At 43.8% G+C, this 21722-nt stretch overlaps 1 protein-coding gene and 1 pseudogene across 1 annotated transcript; one reads left to right on the top strand and one right to left on the bottom strand.

Annotated features, from left to right (window-relative positions):
* The window catches only part of LOC106587817 (hyaluronan and proteoglycan link protein 3-like), a 29057-nt pseudogene extending 12958 nt beyond the window's left edge, over positions 1-16099 (top strand).
* LOC106587613 (brevican core protein) lies at positions 15422-19597 on the bottom strand (the record flags this gene model as incomplete). The annotated part of the gene is given in 4 exon segments (XM_014176173.2): positions 15422-18687; positions 18948-19130; positions 19421-19462; positions 19465-19597. Coding segments are annotated over 4 exon segments (438 nt in total), but the record flags the coding sequence as incomplete, so codon positions are not given.
* Between the last annotated feature and the right edge of the window lie 2125 nt (positions 19598-21722).

Raw genomic sequence — 21722 nt, 5'->3', positions numbered from 1 at the left:
ATAGTTGAATGTGCTGACAACAAAATCACACAAAAATAATCAATGGAAATCCAATTTATCAACCCATGGAGGTCTGGATTTGAAGTCACACTCAAAATTAAAGTGGAAAACCACACTACAGGCTGATCCAACTTTGATGTAATGTCCTTAAAACAAGTCAAAATGAGGCTCAGTAGTGTGTGTGGCCTCCACGTGCCTGTATGACCTCCCTACAACGCCTGGGCATGCTCCTGATGAGGTGGCGGATGGTCTCCTGAGGGATCTCCTCCCAAACCTGGACTAAAGCATCCGCCAACTCCTGGACAGTCTGTGGTGCAATGTGGCGTTGGTGGATGGAGCGGGACATGATGTCCCAGATGTGCTCAATTGGATTCAGGTCTGGGGAACGGGCGGGCCAGTCCATAGCATCAATGCCTTCCTCTTGTAGGAACTGCTGACACACTCCAGCCACATGAGGTCTAGCATTGTCTTGCATTAGGAGGAACCCAGGGCCAACCGCACCAGCATATGGTCTCACAAGGGGTCTGAGGATCTCATCTCGGTACCTAATGGCAGTCAGGCTACCTCTGGCGAGCACATGGAGGGCTGTGCGGCCCCCAAAGAAATGCCACCCCACACCATGACTGACCCACCGCCAAACCGGTCATGCTGGAGGATGTTGCAGGCAGCAGAACGTTCTCCACGGCGTCTCCAGACTCTGTCACGTCTGTCACGTGCTCAGTGTGAACCTGCTTTCATCTGTGAAGAGCACAGGGCGCCAGTGGCGAATTTGCCAATCTTGGTGTTCTCTGGCAAATGCCAAATGTCCTGCACGGTGTTGGGCTGTAAGCACAACCCCCACCTGTGGACGTCGGGCCCTGATACCACCCTCATGGAGTCTGTTTCTGACCGTTTGAGCAGACACATGCACATTTGTGGCCTGCTGGAGGTCATTTTGCAGGGCTCTGGCAGTGCTTCTCCTGCTCCTCCTTGCACAAAGGCGGAGGTAGCGGTCCTGCTGCTGGGTTGTTGCCCTCCTACGGCCTCCTCCACATCTCCTGATGTACTGGCCTGTCTCCTGGTAGCGCCTCCATGCTCTGGACACTACGTTGACAGACACAGCAAACCTTCTTGCCACAGCTCGCATTGATGTGCCATCCTGGATGAGCTGCACTACCTGAGCCACTTGTGTGGGTTGTAGACTCCGTCTCATGCTACCACTAGAGTGAAAGCAACGCCAGCATTCAAAAGTGACCAAAACATCAGCCAGGAAGCATAGGAACTGAGAAGTGGTTTGTGGTCCCCACCTGCAGAACCACTCCTTTATTGGGGGTGTCTTGCTAATTGCCTAATAATTTCCACCTGTTGTCTATTCCATTTGCACAACAGCATGTGAAATTTATTGTCAATCAGTGTTGCTTCCTAAGTGGACAGTTTGATTTCACAGAAGTGTGATTGACTTGGAGTTACATTGTGTTGTTTAAGTGTTCCCTTTATTTTTTTGAGCAGTGTATAAGTCTCCACCTTCAGCGATTTTTGCAATTTGTTCTAGTCATTGGCAGCAGAGAACTGGAAGGAAAGGTGGCCAAAGCAGGTGTTGGATTTGGGGATGACCAGTGAGATATACCTGCTGGAGCGCGTGCTATGGGTGGGTGTTGTTGTCATGACCAGTGAGCTGAGATAAGGCGGAGCTTTACCTAGCATAGATTTATAGATGACCTGGAGCCAGTGGGTCTGGAGGCGAATATGTAGCGAGGGCCAGCCGACTAGAGCATACAGGTCGCAGTGGTGGGTGGTATAAGGGATGGCACTGTGATAGACTGCATCCAGTTTGCTGAGTAGAGTATTGGAAGCTATTTTGTAAATGACATCGCCGAAGTCGAGGATCAGTAGGATAGTCAGTTTTACGAGGGTATGTTTGTCGGCGTGAGTGAAGGAGGCTTTGTTGTGAAATAGGAAGCCAATTCTAGATTTAATTTTGGATTGGAGATGTTTAATATGAGTCTGGAAGGAGAGTTTACAGCCTAGCCAGACACCTAGGTATTTGTAGTTGTCCACATATTCTAAGTCAGAACCGTCCGGAGTAGTGATGCTAGTCGGGTGGGCGGGTGCGGGCAGCAAACGGTTGAAAAGCATGCATTTGGTTTTACTTAAGAACGGTTGGAGGCCACAGAAGGAGGGCTGTATGGCATTGAAGCTCGTTTGGAGGTTTGTTAACACAGTGTCCAAAGAAGGGCCAGATGTATACAGAATGGTGTCGTCTGCGTAGAGGTGGATCAGGGAATCACCCGCAGCAAGAGCGACATTGTTGATATATACATAGAAAAGAATCGGCCCGAGAATTCAACCCTGTGGTACCCTCATAGAGACTGCCAGAGGTCCAGACAACAAGCCCTCCGATTTGACACACTGAACTTTGTCTGAGAAGTAGTTGAAGTGAACCAGGCGAAGTAGTGAACCAGGCGAGGCAGTCATTTCAGAAACCAAGGCTGTTGAATCTGCCGATAAGAATACGGGGATTGACAGAGTCGAAAGCCTTGGCCAATTAGTGAGAGAGAGCCTCAAATAACCCCTTAATTTGTATATATCCACTGTGTACATTAATTGTGGCAAAGTTGGTCAACATGTAAACGCAAGTCTGACCATTTTTATCCCCATTATGCAACACATTTGGAAAGGTGGTGACCAACAATGGTCAACGACTTTATAAAACAGAGCCACTCGTACACACGCAATTCCTAATGAGGCATGTACAACTACCTTACCCTATCACAAACCCAAAATACGTTGTTTTACTCCATTGATTGTAAACAAACAATGTATCCCTTCAAAACATGGTTAAAACTATAATTTAGATCTCATGGACTGTCTGCCTTTGCACCTCTGGTTACATTGCTCCAGTCCTATCCTTCAGCTTTATTGCAATTCCAGTGGCAGGGCTGTTGTTTGGCTGAAAAATCTAATTACATTACAGTGATTACATATCTCTTGCTCCCCTCCAGTTGTGATGTTTCCCTACCAGCCTCCTCACGGCCGTTACAACCTGACCTACCATGATGCTCAGCAAGTCTGCCAGGAGCAGGACTCCACTCTGGCCACCTTCAAGCAGCTGTTCCAGGCCTGGAAGGAGGGTCTGAACTGGTGCAATGCAGGTTGGCTGGCTGACGGGACAGTGCAGTACCCCATCACCAAGCCCCGGAGCCCCTGTGGGGACTGGGCCTCGCCCCGGGGTTAGGAGTTACGATAGTCGCCACCGCCACCTTCACCGCTATGACGTCTTTTGCTCCTCCTCCCCCTCCGAGGTGAGAGATTTTTAGACTTCTGTACATCCCATAGAAAAAGATCAACACTGTGTAACTGTATGTGTACACTCTTAGGAAAAAAAGGTTCCAAAAGGGTTCTTCGGCTGTCCCAATAGGAGAACTCTTTTAGGTTCCAGGTTGAACCATTTTTGGTTCCAGGTAGAACCCTTTTGGGTTTCATGTAGAATCCTCTGTGGAAAGGGTTCTACATTGATCCCAAAAGGGTTCTTCAAAGGGTTCTCCTATGGGGACAGCCGAAGAACAATTTTAGGTTCTAGATAACACCTTTTTTCTAAGAGTGTAGCTTTAGATATGCTAAGCTTGGATTTGGATGGGTAGACAATACAGTTTCCCTTTCTCTTCTCCAGGTAAGGTCTATTACCTCCAGCACCCCCAGAAGCTCAACCTCACTGAGGCCCAGCAGGCGTGCTTCAACGACGGAGCCCAGATAGCCAAGGTGGGCCAGCTCTACGCTGCCTGGAGGTTCATGGGCCTGAACCAGGGGTGCGCAGCTTTGGGTTCCCCCTCCATACCAGAAGCATGGGGTGTACTGCTACAGTGCAGGTATGCAGTAAATCTGATAGATGTGATAAATCTACATATCTCACATCTCTTCTAGTATGGTAACAGATCACAATCCACAAATGAATAGGTGTATCTCATGAATAGAAATTCTAGAATTACTATATTAGGATGCGAAGGTTGTGTTATGGTGTGAAGTTCTGAGAATTTCTAATGTAGCTGGGGCCTGCTAAAAACAACTGGGAGAATTATCTGTCTGTACTTAGTGGCTGTACATGTTTACTATGGTCCTCCTTGTGAGCAGCCTCCCTTGTTATTTACACCAGCAGGTTAGCAGCACCATGGTAAACATGCATTTCTCACACAGGATCAAACACTCACTGCATCTAGCCTGTGGTCAACGAGATCAGGAACATTTGTCATAGTCCACCATTCAAGGACTTGAGATTTCCTTGCTCTGTTTTTTTGGCGGTATTTGATAGGGACAGATATAATCTAGAGATTGAATGAACAACAGTCAGATGCAATGCACCATCATACCTGAGCTAATTTCCAGTGGTTGTCCTCAGATTAACATTGAAGTACACTAGTTAGTATTAAAACATCTACACAGTTGTTCTAATGTCATGAGCCAGATCTTTACAGTATGCATATCTATGACTGTTGATAGATGTGTCACAGTGTTATATTGTAATATAATGTATGACTACTATACCTACATTTTGGACCAATAATGGTCAACAACTTTAGTACATTATGGACCTATCTAAATCTTGCTGTTGCCTATAATGTGATTCCTCACTGTGTGAATGAACCTGTAGTTAAACCCGGACCTCAGCTTCAACTGTAATATTATGTGTATTGTTAGTTAAACTTCATGTATTGTATGCATTTACTCTTCTCTCTTTGTAAACATTTTCCTGTACGACATAGGAGCTGATCTCAGCTGATATTTTTGTTAAATAAATTGTCTACCTTAAGAGGCTTTTGATTAATGTGTTAATGATTGTGAGAGGCATGCTTGGTTTGTTTGTGTTTTTAAAACCATTTAATTCAATCCAAAAATGTAATCCTTCACACACAATCCGCAAAGCCGAAGACAGGAAAGACTAGTAACATCCGTGTTTGGGAAACAATGTCTAATATTGTAGTATAGAAAACGACTAGAAACAACTTATTTCTTTATATCCCTGCCTTGTTTTCCAACCATATAGACGGATAGAGGGCACACTTGCCAGTTTTTGCAAAGCCTGTTTTTGCATGGGCAGCGCCAGGGATTAAAGAGGCAATCTGCAGTTGCTACATTCATTTTTAGACTTTTTAATGAATTATAATTACCCATTGATTCATGAAAAATATAATTTATACAGTAGATGAGCTTAGTTTAACTGTCGCAACCCATTAGAACCCAAAATGTAAGATTGTTTTACTCCATTGTTTGTAAACAATGTACAAGTAAACAATCACTTTGTAGCCTCAAAACATAGTTAATTAACCAACCATGCTATTTTGTTAGTTTTTTTGCGTTGTTTGTAACTTATTTTGTACATAATGTTTCTGCTACCGTCTCTTATGGCCGAAAAGAGCTTCTGGACATCAGAACTGAGATTACTCACCTCAAATTGGAGGAGTTCTAATTCAATGAGTCGGACGTGAGGGATATACTACAGACACCCGCCCAAGCCCAGATCCCCGTGATTCTTAGGAAAATGAAACATAGCTTTCGAGGAAAGACATCAGGATGCCTTGTGAGGATCAGGCAACGAATGGCTAATCTGCCCTTGCCGTCTGTTCTGCTAGCTAATGCACAATCGCTGGAAAATAAATGGGACGAACTGAAAGCACATATATCCTACCAACGGGACATTAAAAACTGTAATATCTTATGTTTCACCGAGTCGTGGCTGAACGACGACATTAAGAACATACAGCTGGCGGGTTATACACTCTATCGGCAGGACAGAACAGCAGCCTCTGGTAAGGCCCGGGGTGGGGGCCTATAAATATTTGTAAACAATAGCTGGTGCACGATATCTAAGGAAGTCTCAAGGTTTTACTCGCCTGAGGTAGAGTATCTCATGATAAGCTGTACACCACACTATCTACCTAGAGAGTTTTCATCTGTAATTTTTTTGTAGCTGTCTACATACCACCACAGACCGAGACTGGCCCTAAACCGGACTCAATGAGCTGTATTCCGCCATAAGCAAACAGGAAAACGCTCACCCAGAGGCGGCGCTCCTAGTGGCCGGGGACTTTAATGCAGGGAAAGTTAAATCAGTTTGACCTAATTTCTATCAGCATGTTAAATGTGCAACCAGAGGGGAAAAAAATTCCAGACCACCTTTACTCCACACACAGAGACGCGTACAAAGCTTTCCCTCGCCCTCCATTTGGCAAATCTGACCATAACTCTATCCTCCTGATTCCTGCTTACAAGCAAAAATTAAAGCAGGAAGCACCAGTGGTCAGATGAAGCAGATTCTAAACTACAGGACTGCTTGGCTAGCACAGACTGGAATATGTTCCGGGATTCTTCCGATGGCATTGAGGGGTACACCACATCAGTCACTGGCTTTATCAATAAGTGCATCGATGACGTCGTCCCCACAGTGACTGTACGTACATACCCCAACCAGAAGGCGTGGATTACAGGCAACATTCGCACTGAGCTAAAGGGTAGAGCTTCCGCTTTCAAGGAGTGGGACTCTAACCCGGAAGCATATAAAAAAATCCCGCTATGCCCTCCGGCGAACCATCAAACAGGCAAAGCATCAATACAGGACTAAGATCGAATCGTACTACACCGGCTCCGACACTTGTCGGAAGTGAATGGGCATGCAAACTATTACAGGCTACAAAGGGAAGCACAGCCGAGAGCTTCCCAGTGACACAAGCTTACCAGACGAGCTAAATAACTTCTATGCTCGCTTCGAGGCAAGTAACACTGAAACATTCATGAGAGCATCAGCTGTTCTGGACGACTGTGTGATCACGCTCTCCACAGCCGATGTGAGTAAGACCTTTAAATAACATTCACAAGGCTGCTGGGCCAGACGGATTAGCAAGACGTGTACTCTGAGCATAAGCAGACCAACTGGCAAGTGTCTTCACTGACATTTTTTGAGTCTGTAATATCAACATGTTTCATAGTCCCTGTTCCCAAGAACACTAAGGTAACCTGCCTACATGACTACCGACCCATAGCACTCACGTTTGTAGCCATGAAATGCTTTGAAAGGCTGGTCATGGCTCACATCAACACCATTATCCCAGAAACTCTAGACCCACTTCAATTTGCATACCGCACCAACAGATCCACAGATGATGCCATCTCTATTGCACTCCACACTGCCCTTTCCCACCTGGACAAAAGGAACACCTATGTGAGAATGCTATTCATTGACTACAGCTCTGCATTCAACATCATAGTGCCTCAAAGCTCATCACTAAGCTAAGGACCCTGGGACTAAACACCTCCCTCTGCAACTGGATGCTGGACTTCCTGACGGGCCACCCCCAGGTGGTAAGGGTAGGTAACAACATATCTGCCACACTGATCCTCAACACGGGGTCCCTCAGGGGTGCGTGCTCAGTCCCCTCCTGTACTCCCTGTTCACTCATGACTGCATGTCATCGAAATGTACAGCTGTGTGTCATCCGCATAGCAGTGAAAGTTAACATTATGTTTCCCAATGACATCACCAAGAGGTAAAATATATAGTGAAAACAATAGTGGTCCTAAAACGGAACCTTGAGGAACTGTAACGGTTGTCGTCGGGAATGGAGGACCAAAACGCAGCAGGAATGTGGATGCTCATCTTGTATTTTATTTTAAATAAAGGTGAACACCAAAATAACAAACAAGGAAAGAACGCACGAACAACAAAACAGTCTTGTCAGGCTCACACTCAGCAAAACAAGAAACAACCTCCCACCCTGAACCACATAAAACAAATACCCTCTGCCACGTCCTGACCAAACTACAATAACAAATAACCCTTATACTGGTCAGGACGTGATAGGAACACCGAAATTTACAGTTGATTTGTCAGAGGACAAACCATCCACAGAGACAAACTGATATCTTTCCAACAGATAAGATCTAAACTAGGCCAGAACTTGTCCCTGTAGACCAATTTGGGTTTCCAATCTCTCCAAAAGAATGTGGTGATCGATGGTATCAAAAGCAGCACTAAGGTCTAGGAGCACAAGGACAGATGCAGAGCCCCGGTCTGACGCCATTAAAAGGTAATTTACCACCTTCACAAGTGCAGTCTCAGTGCTATGATGGGGTTTAAAACCAGACTGAAGTGTTTCGTATACATTGTTTGTCTTCAAGAAGGCAGTGAGTTGCGCAACAGCTTTTTCAAACATTTTTGAGAGGAATGGGAGATTCAATATAGGCCGATAGTTTTTTCAAATTTTCTGGGTCAAGGTTTGGCTTTTTCAAGAGAGGCTTTATTACTGCCACTTTTAGTGAGTTTGGTACACATCTGGTGGATAGAGAGCCGTTTATTATGTTCAACATAGGAGGGCCAAGCACAGGAAGCAGCTCTTTCAGTAGTTTAGTTGGAATAGGGTCCAGTATGCAGCTTGAAGGTTTAGAGGCCATGATTATTTTCATCATTGTGTCAAGAGATATAGTACTAAAACACTTGAGTGTCTCCCTTGATCCTAGGTCCTGGCAGAGTTGTGCAGACTCGGGACAACTGAGCGTTGGAGGAATACGCAAATTTAAAGAGGAGTCCGTAATTTGCTTTCTAATGATCATGATCTTTTCCTCAAAGAAGTTCATGAATTGATCACTGCTGAAGTGAAAGCCATCCTCTCTTGGGGAATGCTGCTTTTTAGTTAGCTTTGCGACAGTATCAAAAATATATTTTGGATTGTTCTTATTTTCCTCAATTATTCCCCCTCGGGATACTGAAAAGATTTGGCATGGGTCCTCAGATCCTCAAAAGGTTTTACAGCTGCACCATCGAGAGCATCCTGATGGGTTGCATCACTCCCTGGTATGGCAACTGCTCGACCTCCACCACAAGGCACAACAGAGGGTAGTGCGTATGGCCCAGTACATCACTGGGGCCAAGCTTTCTGCCATCCAGGACCTCTATACCAGGCGGTGTCAGAGGAAGGCCCACAAAATTGTCAAAGACTCCAGCCACCCTAGACTGTTCTCTCTGCTACCACACGGCAAGCAGTACCGGAGTGCCAAGTCTAGGTCCAAGAGGCTTCTAAACACCTACTACCCCCAAGCCATAAGAGTCCTGAACAGCTAATTAAAATGGCTACCCTGACTATTTGCATTGCCCCCCCACGCTGCTGCTACTCTCTGTTATTATCTATATATAGCCACTTTAAAACTCTACCTACATGTACATAATTAGCTCAAATACCTCAACACCGGTGCCCCCGCACATTGACACATTGACTCTGTACCGGTACCCCCTGTATATAGCCCCACTATTGTTATTTACTGCTGCTCTTTAATTATTTCTTATTCTTGTCTTTTTTAGGTATTTTCTTAAAACTGCATTGTGGTTAAGGGCTTTTAAGTAAGCATTTCACTGTAAGGTCTACACCAGGTGTTGCCTATGCTGTCAAAGCGATAATGGGCTCTCTTTCTATCTCAATATTTCCAACCGATCAGCTTCATGGAACAACCAACAGAGGGTGCAACAGGCAAGAGAGAGATTGTGCAGACTTGTTTACGCTGCTGTGCGTTTTGTTGCCGATCTTACTTTGCTACCTGACGGTTTTTTACTTTTTCATTACCGTATATTTTTACTTTTCCCTCACTCAACTTTTTTCATTCAACTTTTTCACCCCGGAGGTTTTATCTGGACATGGTTCGTCAGGACTTCAAAGAGCCGAAGCTAAGTAACATTAACATGATGCCTTCTAATTGCAGTCGTTGTACTTATAATATACAGGAGAACGATTGCCTTACGGCAAGGATAGCTGTGCTGCAAGCCCAGCTTCAGACGCGATCGTTAGGCAAGGGTAATTTCAGTGTAGGAAAGGATGAAACAGCGTCTGTGCCACCAGTAAGTACAGAGAGTAACGTTAGTATAAACCCCCTCGCACGGTCCCCGCAGCCGGACATCTTTCTCATGGCTTCTGGAGGGAAACGCTGTAGGAATGCTCAACCGGTGTCGCTTATTCAGCCGACAGAAACTTTCAACCGGTTCTCCCCATTAAGCGAGTCGGAGTCGGAGGCCGAGATTTCTCTGGTCTCTACTCCTCCCGTTGTGGGGTCTGAGACGCCGACGGCTCCCACCATTAGCTCTGACAAATTGAAAACCCTAGTCATTGGCGACTCCATTACCCGCAGTATTAGACTTAAAACTAATCATCCAGCGATCATACACTGTTTACCAGGGGGCAGGGCTACCGACGTTAAGGCTAATCTAAAGACGGTGCTGGCTAAAGCTAAAACTGGCGAGTGTAGAGAGTATAGAGATATTGTTATCCACGTCGGCACCAACGATGTTAGGATGAAACAGTCAGAGGTCACCAAGCGCAACATAGCTTCAGCGTGTAAATCAGCTAGAAAGATGTGTCGGCATCGATTAATTGTCTCTGGCCCCCTCCCAGTTAGGGGGAGTGATGAGCTCTACAGCAGAGTCTCACAACTCAATCGCTGGTTGAAAACTGTTTTCTGCCCCTCCCAAAAGATAGAATTTGTAGATAATTGGCCCTCTTTCTGGGACTCACCCACAAACAGGACCAAGCCTGGCCTGTTGAGGAGTGACGGACTCCATCCTAGCTGGAGGGGTGCTCTCATCTTATCTACGAACATAGACAGGGCTCTAACTCCTCTAGCTCCACAATGAAATAGGGTGCAGGCCAGGCAGCAGGCTGTTAGCCAGCCTGCCAGCTTAGTGGAGTCTGCCACTAGCACAGTCAGCGTAGTCAGCTCAGCTTTCCCCATTGAGACCGTGTCTGTGCCTCGATCTAGGTTGGGCAAAATTAAAAATGGCGGTGTTCGCTTTAGCAATCTCACTAGTATAAAGACCTCCTCCATTCCTGCCATTATTGAAAGAGATTGTGATACCTCACATCTCAAAATTGGGTTACTTAATGTTAGATCCCTCACTTCCAAGGCAGTTATAGTCAATGAACTAATCACTGATAATAATCTTGATGTGATTGGCCTGACTGAAACATGGCTTAAGCCTGATGAATTTACTGTGTTAAATGAGGCCTCACCCCTGGTTACACTAGTGACCATACCCCCGTGCATCCGGCAAAGGCGGAGGTGTTGCTAACATTTACGCAGCCTACTCACTATGCAGCCTACTCACTCACTTTTTATAGCTACTGTTTACAGGCCTCCTGGGCCATATGCAGTGTTCCTCACTGAGTTCCCTGAATTCCTATCGGATCTTGTAGTCATAGCAGATAATATTCACATTTTTGGTGACTTTAACATTCACATGGAAAAGTCCACAGACCCACTCCAAAAGGCTTTCGGAGCCATCATCGACTCAGTGGGTTTTGTCCAACATGTCTCTGGACCTACTCACTGCCACAGTCATACTCTGGACCTAGTTTTGTCCCATGGAATAAATGTTGTGGATCTAAATGTTTTTCCTCATAATCCTGGACTATCGGACCACCATTTTATTACGTTTGCAATTGCAACAAATAATCTGCTCAGACCCCAACCAAGGAGCATTAAAAGTCGTGCTATAAATTCTCAGACAACCCAAAGATTCCTTGATGCCCTTCCAGACTGCCTCTGCCTACCCAAGGACGTCAGAGGACAAAAATCAGTTAACCACCTAACCGAGGAACTCAATTTAACCTTGCGCAATACCCTAGATGCAGTTGCACCCCTAAAAACTAAAAACATCTGTCATAAGAAACTAGCTCCCTGGTATACAGAAAATACACGAGCTCTGAAGCAAGCTTCCAGAAAATTGGAACGGAAATGGCGCCACACCAAACTGGAAGTCTTCCGACTAGCTTGGAAAGACAGTACCGTGCAGTATCGAAGAGCCCTCACTGCTGCTCGATCATCCTATTTTTCCAACTTAATTGAGGAAAATAAGAACAATCCGAAATTTCTTTTGATACTGTCGCAAAGCTAACTAAAAAGCAGCCTTCGCAAATGGAGGATGGCTTTCACTTCAGCAGTAATACATTTATGAACTTCTTTGAGGAAAAGATCATGATCATTAGAAAGCAAATTACAGACTCCTCTTTAAATCTGGGTATTCCTCCAAAGCTCCATTGTCCTGAGTCTACACAACTCTGCCAGGACCTAGGATCAAGGGAGATACTAAAGTGTTTTAGTACTATATCTCTTGACGCAATGATGAAAATAATCATGGCCTCCAAACCCTCAAGCTGCATACTGGACCCTATTCCAACTAAACTACTGAAAGAGCTGCTTCCTGTGCTTGGCCCTCCTATGTTGAACATAATAAACGGTTCTCTATCCACCGGATGTGTACCAAGCTCACTAAAAGTGGCAGTAATAAAGCCTCTCTTGAAAAAGCCGAATCTTGATCCAGAAATTATAAAAAACTATCGGCCTATATCGAATCTTCCATTCCTCTCAAAAAATTTTGAAAAAGCTGTTGCACAGCAACTCACTGCCTTCCTGAAGACAAACAATGTATACGAAACGCTTCAGTCTGGTTTTAGACCCCATCATAGCACTGAGACTGCACTTGTGAAGGTGGTAAATGACCTTTTAATGACGTCAGACCGAGGCTCTGCATCTGTCCTCGTGCTCCTAGATCTTAGTGCCGCTTTTGATACCATCGATCACCACATTCTTTTGGAGAGATTGGAAACCCAAATTGGTCTACATGGACAAGTTCTGGCCTGGTTTAGATCTTATCTGTCGGAAAGATATCAGTTTGTCTCTGTGAATGGTTTGTCCTCTGACAAATCAATTGTAAATTTCGGTGTTCCTCAAGGTTCCGTTTTAGGACCACTATTGTTTTCACTATATATTTTACCTCTTGGGGATGTTATTCGAAAACATAATGTTAAATTTCACTGCTATGCGGACGACACACAGCTGTACATTTCAATGAAACATGGTGAAGCCCCAAAATTGCCCTCGCTAGAAGCCTGTGTTTCAGACATAAAGAAGTGGATGGCTGCAAACTTTCTACTTTTAAACTCGGACAAAACAGAGATGCTTGTTCTAGGTCCCAAGAAACAAAGAGATCTTCTGTTGAATCTGACAATTAATCTGGATGGTTGTACAGTTGTCTCAAATAAAACTGTGAAGGACCTCGGCGTTACTCTGGACCCTGATCTCTCTTTTGAAGAACATATCAAGACTGTTTCAAGGACAGCTTTTTTCCATCTACGTAACATTGCAAAAATCAGAAATTTTCTGTCCAAAAATGACGCGAAAAATTCATCCATGCTTTTGTTACTTCTAGGCTGGACTACTGCAATGCTCTACTTTCCGGCTACCCCGGATAAAGCACTAAATAAACTTCAGTTAGTGCTAAATACGGCTGCTAGAATCCTGACTAGAACCCAAAAATTTGATCATATTACTCCAGTGCTAGCCTCCCTACACTGGCTTCCTGTTAAGCCAAGGGCTGATTTCAAGGTTTTACTGCTAACCTACAAAGCATTACATGGGCTTGCTCCTACCTATCTTTCCGATTTGGTCCTGCCGTACATACCTACACGTACGCTACGGTCACAAGACGCAGGCCTCCTAATTGTCCCTAGAATTTCTAAGCAAACGGCTGGAGGCAGGGCGTTCTCCTATAGAGCTCCATTTTTATGGAATGGTCTGCCTACCAATGTGAGAGACGCAGACTCAGTCTCAACCTTTAAGTCTTTACTGAAGACTTATCTCTTCAGTAGGTCCTATGATTAAGTATAGTCTGGCCCAGGAGTGTGAAGGTGAACGGAAAGGCTGGAGCAACGAACCGCCCTTGCTGTCTCTGCCTTGCCGGTTCCCCTCTTTCCACTGGGATTCTCTGCCTCTAACCCTTTTACAGGGGCTGAGTCACTGGCCTACTGGTGTTCTTCCATGCCGTCCATGGGAGGGGTGCGTCACTTGAGTGGGTTGAGTCACTGACGTGGTCTTCCTGTCTGGGTTGGCGCACCCCTTGGGTTGTGCCATGGCGGAGATCTTTGTGGGCTATACTCGGCCTTGTCTCAGGATGGTAAGTTGGTGGTTGGAGACATCCCTCTAGTGGTGTGGGGGCTGTGCTTTGGCAAAGTGGGTGGGGTTATATCCTGCCTGTTTGGCCCTGTCCGGGGTATCATCGGATGGGGCCACAGTGTCTTCTGATCCCTCCTGTCTCAGCCTCCAGTATTTATGCTGCAGTAGTTTATGTGTCGGGGGCTAGGGTCAGTCTGTTACATCTGGAGTATTTCTCTTGTCTTATCCGGTGTCCTGTGTGTATTTAAACATGCTCTCTCTAATTCTCTCTTTCCCTCTTTCTGTCTTTCTCTCGGAGGACCTGAGCCCTAGGACCATGCCTCAGGACTACCTGGTATGATGACTCCTTGCTGTCCCCAGTCCACCTGGCCGTGCTGCTGCTCCAGTTTCAACTGTTCTGCCTGCGGCTATGGAACCCTGACCTGTTCACCGGACGTGCTTGTTGCACCCTCGACAACTACTATGATTATTATTATTTGACCATGCTGGTCATTTATGAACATTTTAACATTTTAACATCTTGACCATGTTCTGTTATAATATCCACCCTGCACAGCCAGAAGAGGACTGGCCACCCCTCATAGCCTAGTTCCTCTCTAGGTTTCTTCCTAGGTTTTTGGCCTTTCTAGGGAGTTTTTCCTAGGGAGTTTTTCCTAGCCACCGTGCTTCTTTCACATGCTTTGCTTGCTGTTTGGGGTTTTAGGCTGGGTTTCTGTACAGCACTTTGAGAATATCAGCTGATGTACGAAGGGCTATATAAAAATAAATTTGATTTGATTTGATTGTAAGATAGTGACAGAGAGGACGAGAAGAGAGAGAGTGTGTTGGAGAGAGTATGGGAGAGAAATTGTGGAAGACAGAGTGACTGTAAGTGATGGGTGAGAGAGTGAGAGAGACAAACAGAAAGTGAGAGAGATGGGAGAGAGAAAGAGCACACAGCCAGGAGTTCTGGGGCAGGGAGGTGAACCGGGGTGGCCAAACAGAGAGAAAGTCAGTCTGGGGGAGGGAGAGAGGGAGGGAGGAAGGGAGGGAGGGAGGGAAAGAGGGAAGGAGGGAAGGAGGGAGTAGGCAAGGCAGAGAGGGGACCACAAACAGGCCTCTATTCAGTCACACTCACAGGGCTAAACTGACAGCAACCCACCCTGTTGGCAAATAGAAATGTACCATAATTTGATTATTCCTCATGACTCTAAGTCATATCCTGTTTATACTGAACCAGCTGCCTCAGAAACAGTAAGTCGACTGAGACTGATGGGAGGTGAAAGAAGGCTTGTGTTGCCTCTACCTAGAATGTTTGGGAGACCCTCCCATAATTAGAGGGATGTGATTGATCTTTGTCGTGTGTCAATCCTGTTAAACACTCTGACCTAAAAGACCATGCCAATAAACTATCCATTTGAACATTCATTTTTCACTGTTGAACATGCTCCGCACACAGAAAGTGAATGAAATCAAGAGAAAGTAACAAGTAAAGTATCTTTATTTGGCATCTGATGATATGTTTTGGAGCAAATGTTGAATACAGACATTGGAAGACAAACAGTTGATTTCAGGCACATTTGGGTACATTCTGTAGAGCTCCATAAGACTAGAGCCTCTACAGCTCTTGCTACTCATGATGTTCTCAGTGTGTGGTTTATTGGGCCTGTTCATGCACAGGGTCAGTCGCTCTCACACAACCCACTGGACACAGACGTCAGTTCAACATCTAGTTTTGACTGTCAATAACGTGAACTCAAAGTAAAATCAACAAACATGCTAACCATCTCATTGGATTTTGGATAAAAGTTAGGTGAAAAAAAGACAATTATACCCAAAATCCTTTACGTTGATCACTTTTTGCAAATCCAATCAGTTTTCCACGTTGATTCAATGTCATCACATAGAGCTTAGCAGTTAAAATGACATGGAAACAACGATGATTCAACCAGTTAGTGCCTAGTGGGAAACAGAAGAAAACAGGAGACGTGTTCAGGTAACTGATCCCGTGCTCCATTTCAGAACATTTTGCTCCTGTTTTGTGCCTACAGTACACAACCCTAAACAGATGGCAGGGTCGGGGGAGTTGCAGGAGTGCTCTACACCAGTGTTTCTCAACCTCTGGTCCGTGGACCGGCACCTTTCCCTGGGACGTTGCTGACAGGTCCCTCAGGAAGTTAGTTGACAAGGGTGTCGTAGTTTGCCAATCACTGGTAGTAAAAGGTTGCTAAACACTGCTCTACACCCCTTTGTCAAGTTGCTTCAGCTGCTTTGGAGACAATCCTCCCTCAGCAATGACAGGAGGCATTTAAGTTAATTTGATTTTATACACTAGACCTGGCATTGTGTTATTATCTTCTAAAAGCTCTTAATACGTTCAGCCCTGTAGGGGTACAGTAAAAAGCAATGGTGTGTGTAACTTTAAATGACACTCTTCTGTCATCAGAAGTTCCAGGTAGAGAATTTCTTTAAGCCTGTTCTTTGTGGAACCTCTCAGTCATCTCTTTGATTGGTATATGGTTTATGATTGCAGGTGAAGCTTTTGGCCAGCAAGACATATGACGGTGTGTTGAAGGAGGAGGCACAGCCTCCTGTAAACATAAACAATGAATGAAGCATCTATATCTTCATCAGATATAACAGCAGGTTATGCATACAATACAAAACTGAAGGACTACAAGAGATTAAAATGGCGATGGATCTGGAGTTTAAATCAATGTGTCCGCTGAGGTTTTTCTGTGAAACAAAACAGACAATGAAGAGAAACATTTGATCTGAAAGCTACTGCAGTTGTTAAAACTGGTCCCACGGAGTTGCTATGCACTGCACAGCCTTGTGTGAGACGACGAAAGTGTCAAACCGACCAATGACATTCATCCGTTTGGTCCTGCTTAGGCCAACAACATTGTTGACAAACCAAGGGGTCGATTCCGATTCAATTCCAATCCCCTCAGGAAATAAATACAGTGAATTTCAATGAATTCAATGAATTAACTGACGGAAATTGAAATGGAATTGACCCCAACCCTGTTGTTTTTCTATTCTACCGTGTCACTACTGAACCTGAGAGAGAAGTTGAGTCCTCTCTCTTATTTGAGAAGTTGAGTCCTCTTTCACTCTCTTATTTTAGGGCATGCTCAGTAGATTGCATGATGTTGCGTCTCCAGTGTGGCAGGCAGAGATTCTAGCATTGCTGTGTATTATTCACATCAGGCACTCTGTCTCCCTTCTGCTCTAAACAACTGATGTAGGTTTGAAATACAGACGGACACAGTAGCCTGCTGTGTCGGCTTCGCTAGCTTTCTCTTTATGACTTAGAGATTAAATAAATAATATCTCCCTTAGTATCCCCTCCCGTAGCCCTTTCCTTCAGTCAAATGACCTAGTGGCCTCATGGCTGGAATGTTATTCATATTTTTCATCATTTCATAATTAATTTGCATTATTTTGAACAAATCTGTTTTTTCTATGTCAAACGGTTTTGTTATATTTCAGTTTTCTGTAATGTATATAAAGTGTAATATTGGGATGCAAACTCAACATTTAATACATTTCAACTGTATATCTGACATGGTACAGGTGTCTTCTTTTTAAGCCCATAACCATGTGTGTGAGGTGTATACTTTAGTTTTAAAGTAGATTTATGTGACCCTGATTTAGCCCACCGTTCACCCCAAAATCAAAACTCGTCAGACATTTTTATTCCTCAAAAGTGTTGATATGTGCAATTGAAGCGCAAAAGATTTCTCGGTTTGACACAACACCACTCTTGATGTATGAAGACATCTGACAAATATAGATATAGTTTTCCCCTTTAGCATCTACAATTTTCAAGATAGGTGACAATTTGGTGACTCATAAATGCTTGTTTGGTGGATACATGCACAAGATCTCATCCCCTTTACTTCACCTTGCTCATCATTACTACAACCGGACATGGCTAGGCTAACAGCGGTGAATTTCACCAAGCCTCTGCTTGGCTCATAGCAACGTGCCAAACCCACATTAAATACCGGCTGGTCCAGATTGGGTGTTTACCTCTGGGTGGTACAGTCTAACACACACTGTTTGGTTTGGCAAAGATCTAGAACAGACTAGAGAGTCTGATTGATGCATCATACATGTAGGGTGAAGTTTCCCCTAGGTACAGAGTTAGGATCAGCTTCCCCTCCACCAACCCTAATCTTAACCATTAGTGGAGGAAAAGCAAAACTGACCCAAGATCAGTGTCTAGCAGAAACTTCACCCTACACCGTGCCTCTATAATCCAGTCTAGTTGGCGACATGGACAAAGTATTTTAGCAACAACTCGCACCTTATCGACGGCATCCCAATCCACCAAAACTAAAAATTATATTAATAATAATAATAACAATAAAACTCCAAACAATAAACAATTCTTATATATAATTAAAACATGTCATTATTTTAGGACAAGAATGACAAAAACATACAATTACATAATGGCTTAATTTAAACTTTTTAAAAATAGTCAGAGAGTGACAAACTGAAAAGACAATGTTACTGCTCGAAGTTGATTTGGTCTTATGTACAAGGTGGGTACTTCAAACATTCAAACCTCTTTAGTAAGTTAGAAAATGCCTTCTGTGTTCTGTAAATGTTCTTATAAAATAATTATCTTCAAGAGATTTCCATTAATCTTCCCTGCTTAGTGACGTTTGCTGCTGGTTGATTCTCCTCGCCTTCTGATCGATCTGCGCTGTATTCTGTTACTGGGGGAGGGCACTGCTGTTGGCAAGAGAAACAAACATTACCTTCAATGATTCCAAAGTCATTTCATAGCATCAGACAAAATTGCAATAATGCAAAGCTTCACTGAAAAATACAGTGACATTTTCGTCAACCTACAAGGAACCTCGATTTCCACCTTTCTAACGATCATTTCAATAGCAGAGTTCTTAACGAGAATTGGAAGTGTGTCAATGTGGGACTAACCTACAGGTATGTTTATAGAGCGTTGAAAGAGCAAAAGAGCGTGTACTACTCACCGCCCATGCATTCCACCTGTGGCTTCTCCCACTGTCCGTCTGCCATGCAGCGCACCACAGGCAGGTGGCGCTGTAGGAGGCCTGGGTTACACTGGTAGCGGATGATGGACCCAACAGTATACTGCTCCCGCCTGCTGCCGAACATCTTGGCATTCTCCACCTTTGGCGGTGCGCCACAGTAGACTGGGGAACAGTGATCAGTAAATCAGTCAATCAACAAATCAATCAATCAACAAATCAATCAATCAACAAATTACAACTGATGATATTTATTGGTAGCAATTTATTTTGAAGGGTACCTGCCTAATGAGTTTATAAAACATGAATGAGTTGTAACACCAACACAGGTATAAGATAACCACACATAATGATGGCGAAGGTACAGTAAAATGAGTTTTTAAGAAAACAATTACCAGTGCCCATCCAGACTCTAGAACACAATTCTTGAACCCTGACCCCTGACCCATATGTACCTGGGCCAGTCTTGCAGGTGAAGGGCAGGTGGTAGTTGCAGGAACGTCGTTCCATTGGCCGTTCTCGTGCCAGATCATCACCACACAGTCTTCTCCAGAGTTAAAGTAGTTATCCGGCTGGTTCGGCCGCCAGTTCTCAAATTGCTGAGGGCAGTGGAGAGCAACATTGGTAGGAAGTTACAAAGACCATTTATGTTTCTGTTGGTTTCTTGTTTTCAATGTAGAAAACCCAGAAATCAGGAGAGTAAGTAAGTAGGCTATAGCATGCAGATCAGAATCTACACGTACAGTATGAACAGTATATGAATCTACAGGTACAGTATGAACAGTGTATTAATGTACAGGTACAGTATGAACAGTGTATTAATGAACAGGTACAGTATGAACAGTGTATTAATGTACAGGTACAGTATGAACAGTGTATTAATGTACAGATACAGTATGAACAGTGTATTAATGTACAGGTACAGTACGAACAGTATTAATGTACAGGTACAGTATGAACAGTGTATGAATGTGGTAGGCTACAGTATGAACAGTGTATTAATGAACAGGTACAATATGAACAGTGTATGAATCTACAGGTACAGTATGAACAGTGTATGAATCTACAGGTACAGTATGAACAGTGTATGAATCTACAGGTACAGTATGAACAGTGTATTAATGTACAGGTACAGTATGAACAGTGTATGCATGTACAGGTACAGTATGGACAGTGTATGAATCTACAGGTACAGTATGAACAGTGTATGAATCTACAGGTACAGTATGAACAGTGTATTAATGTGCAGGTACAGTATGAACAGTGTATGCATGTACAGGTACAGTATGAACAGTGTATGAATCTACAGGTACAGTATGAACAGTGTATGCATGTACAGGTACAGTATGAACAGTGTATTAATGTACAGGTACAGTATGAACAGTGTATTAATGTACAGGTACAGTATGAACAGTGTATTAATGTACAGGTACAGTATGAACAGTGTATGAATGTGGTAAGCTACAGTATGAACAGTGTATGCATGTACAGGTACAGTATGAACAGTGTATTAATGAACAGGTACAGTATGAACAGTGTATGAATCTACACGTACAGTATGAACAGTGTATGAATCTACAGGTACAGTATGAACAGTGTATTAATGTACAGGTACAGTATGAACAGTGTATTCATGTGGTAGGCTACAGTAGGAACAGTGTATTAATGTACAGGTACAGTATGAACAGTGTATGAATGTGGTAGGCTACAGTAGGAACAGTGTATTAATGTACAGGTACAGTATGAACAGTGTATGAATGTGGTAGGCTACAGTATGAACAGTGTATTAATGTACAGGTACAGTATGAACAGTGTATGAATCTACAGGTACAATATGAACAGTGTATGAATCCACAGGTACAGTATGAACAGTGTATTAATGAACAGGTACAGTATGAACAGTGTATGAATCTACACGTACAGTATGAACAGTGTATTAATGTACAGGTACAGTATGAACAGTGTATGAATCTACAGGTACAATATGAACAGTGTATGAATCCACAGGTACAGTATGAACAGTGTATTAATGAACAGGTACAGTATGAACAGTGTATGAATCTACACGTACAGTATGAACAGTGTATTAATGTACAGGTACAGTATGAACAGTATTAATCTACACGTACAGTATGAACAGTGTATGAATCTACAGGTACAGTATGAACAGTGTATGAATCTACAGGTACAGTATGAACAGTGTATGAATCTACAGGTACAGTATGAACAGTGTATTCATGTGGTAGGCTACAGTAGGAACAGTGTATTAATGTACAGGTACAGTATGAACAGTGTATGAATCTACAGGTACAATATGAACAGTGTATGAATCTACAGGTACAGTATGAACAGTGTATTAATGTACAGGTACAGTATGAACAGTGTATTAATGTACAGGTACAGTATGAACAGTGTATTAATGTACAGGTACAGTATGAACAGTGTATGAATGCGGTAGGCTACAGTATGAACAGTGTATTACATTTACATTACATTTAAGTCATTTAGCAGACGCTCTTATCCAGAGCGACTTACAAAATGGTGCATTCACCTTATGATATCCAGTGGAACAACCACTTTACAATAGTGCATCTAAATCTTTTAAGGGGGGTTAGAAGGATTACTTTATCCTATCCTAGGTATTCCTTAAAGAGGTGGGGTTTCAGGTGTCTCCGGAAGGTGGTGATTGACTCCGCTGTCCTGGCGTCGTGAGGGAGCTTGTTCCACCATTGGGGTGCCAGAGCAGCGAACATTTTG

This window comes from Salmo salar, unplaced genomic scaffold (assembly GCF_905237065.1).
Source record: "Salmo salar unplaced genomic scaffold, Ssal_v3.1, whole genome shotgun sequence".
Classification (NCBI taxonomy): domain Eukaryota; kingdom Metazoa; phylum Chordata; class Actinopteri; order Salmoniformes; family Salmonidae; genus Salmo; species Salmo salar.
Note: the sequence above shows the minus strand (reverse complement) of the source record. Positions and strands in the feature narration are given on the sequence as shown.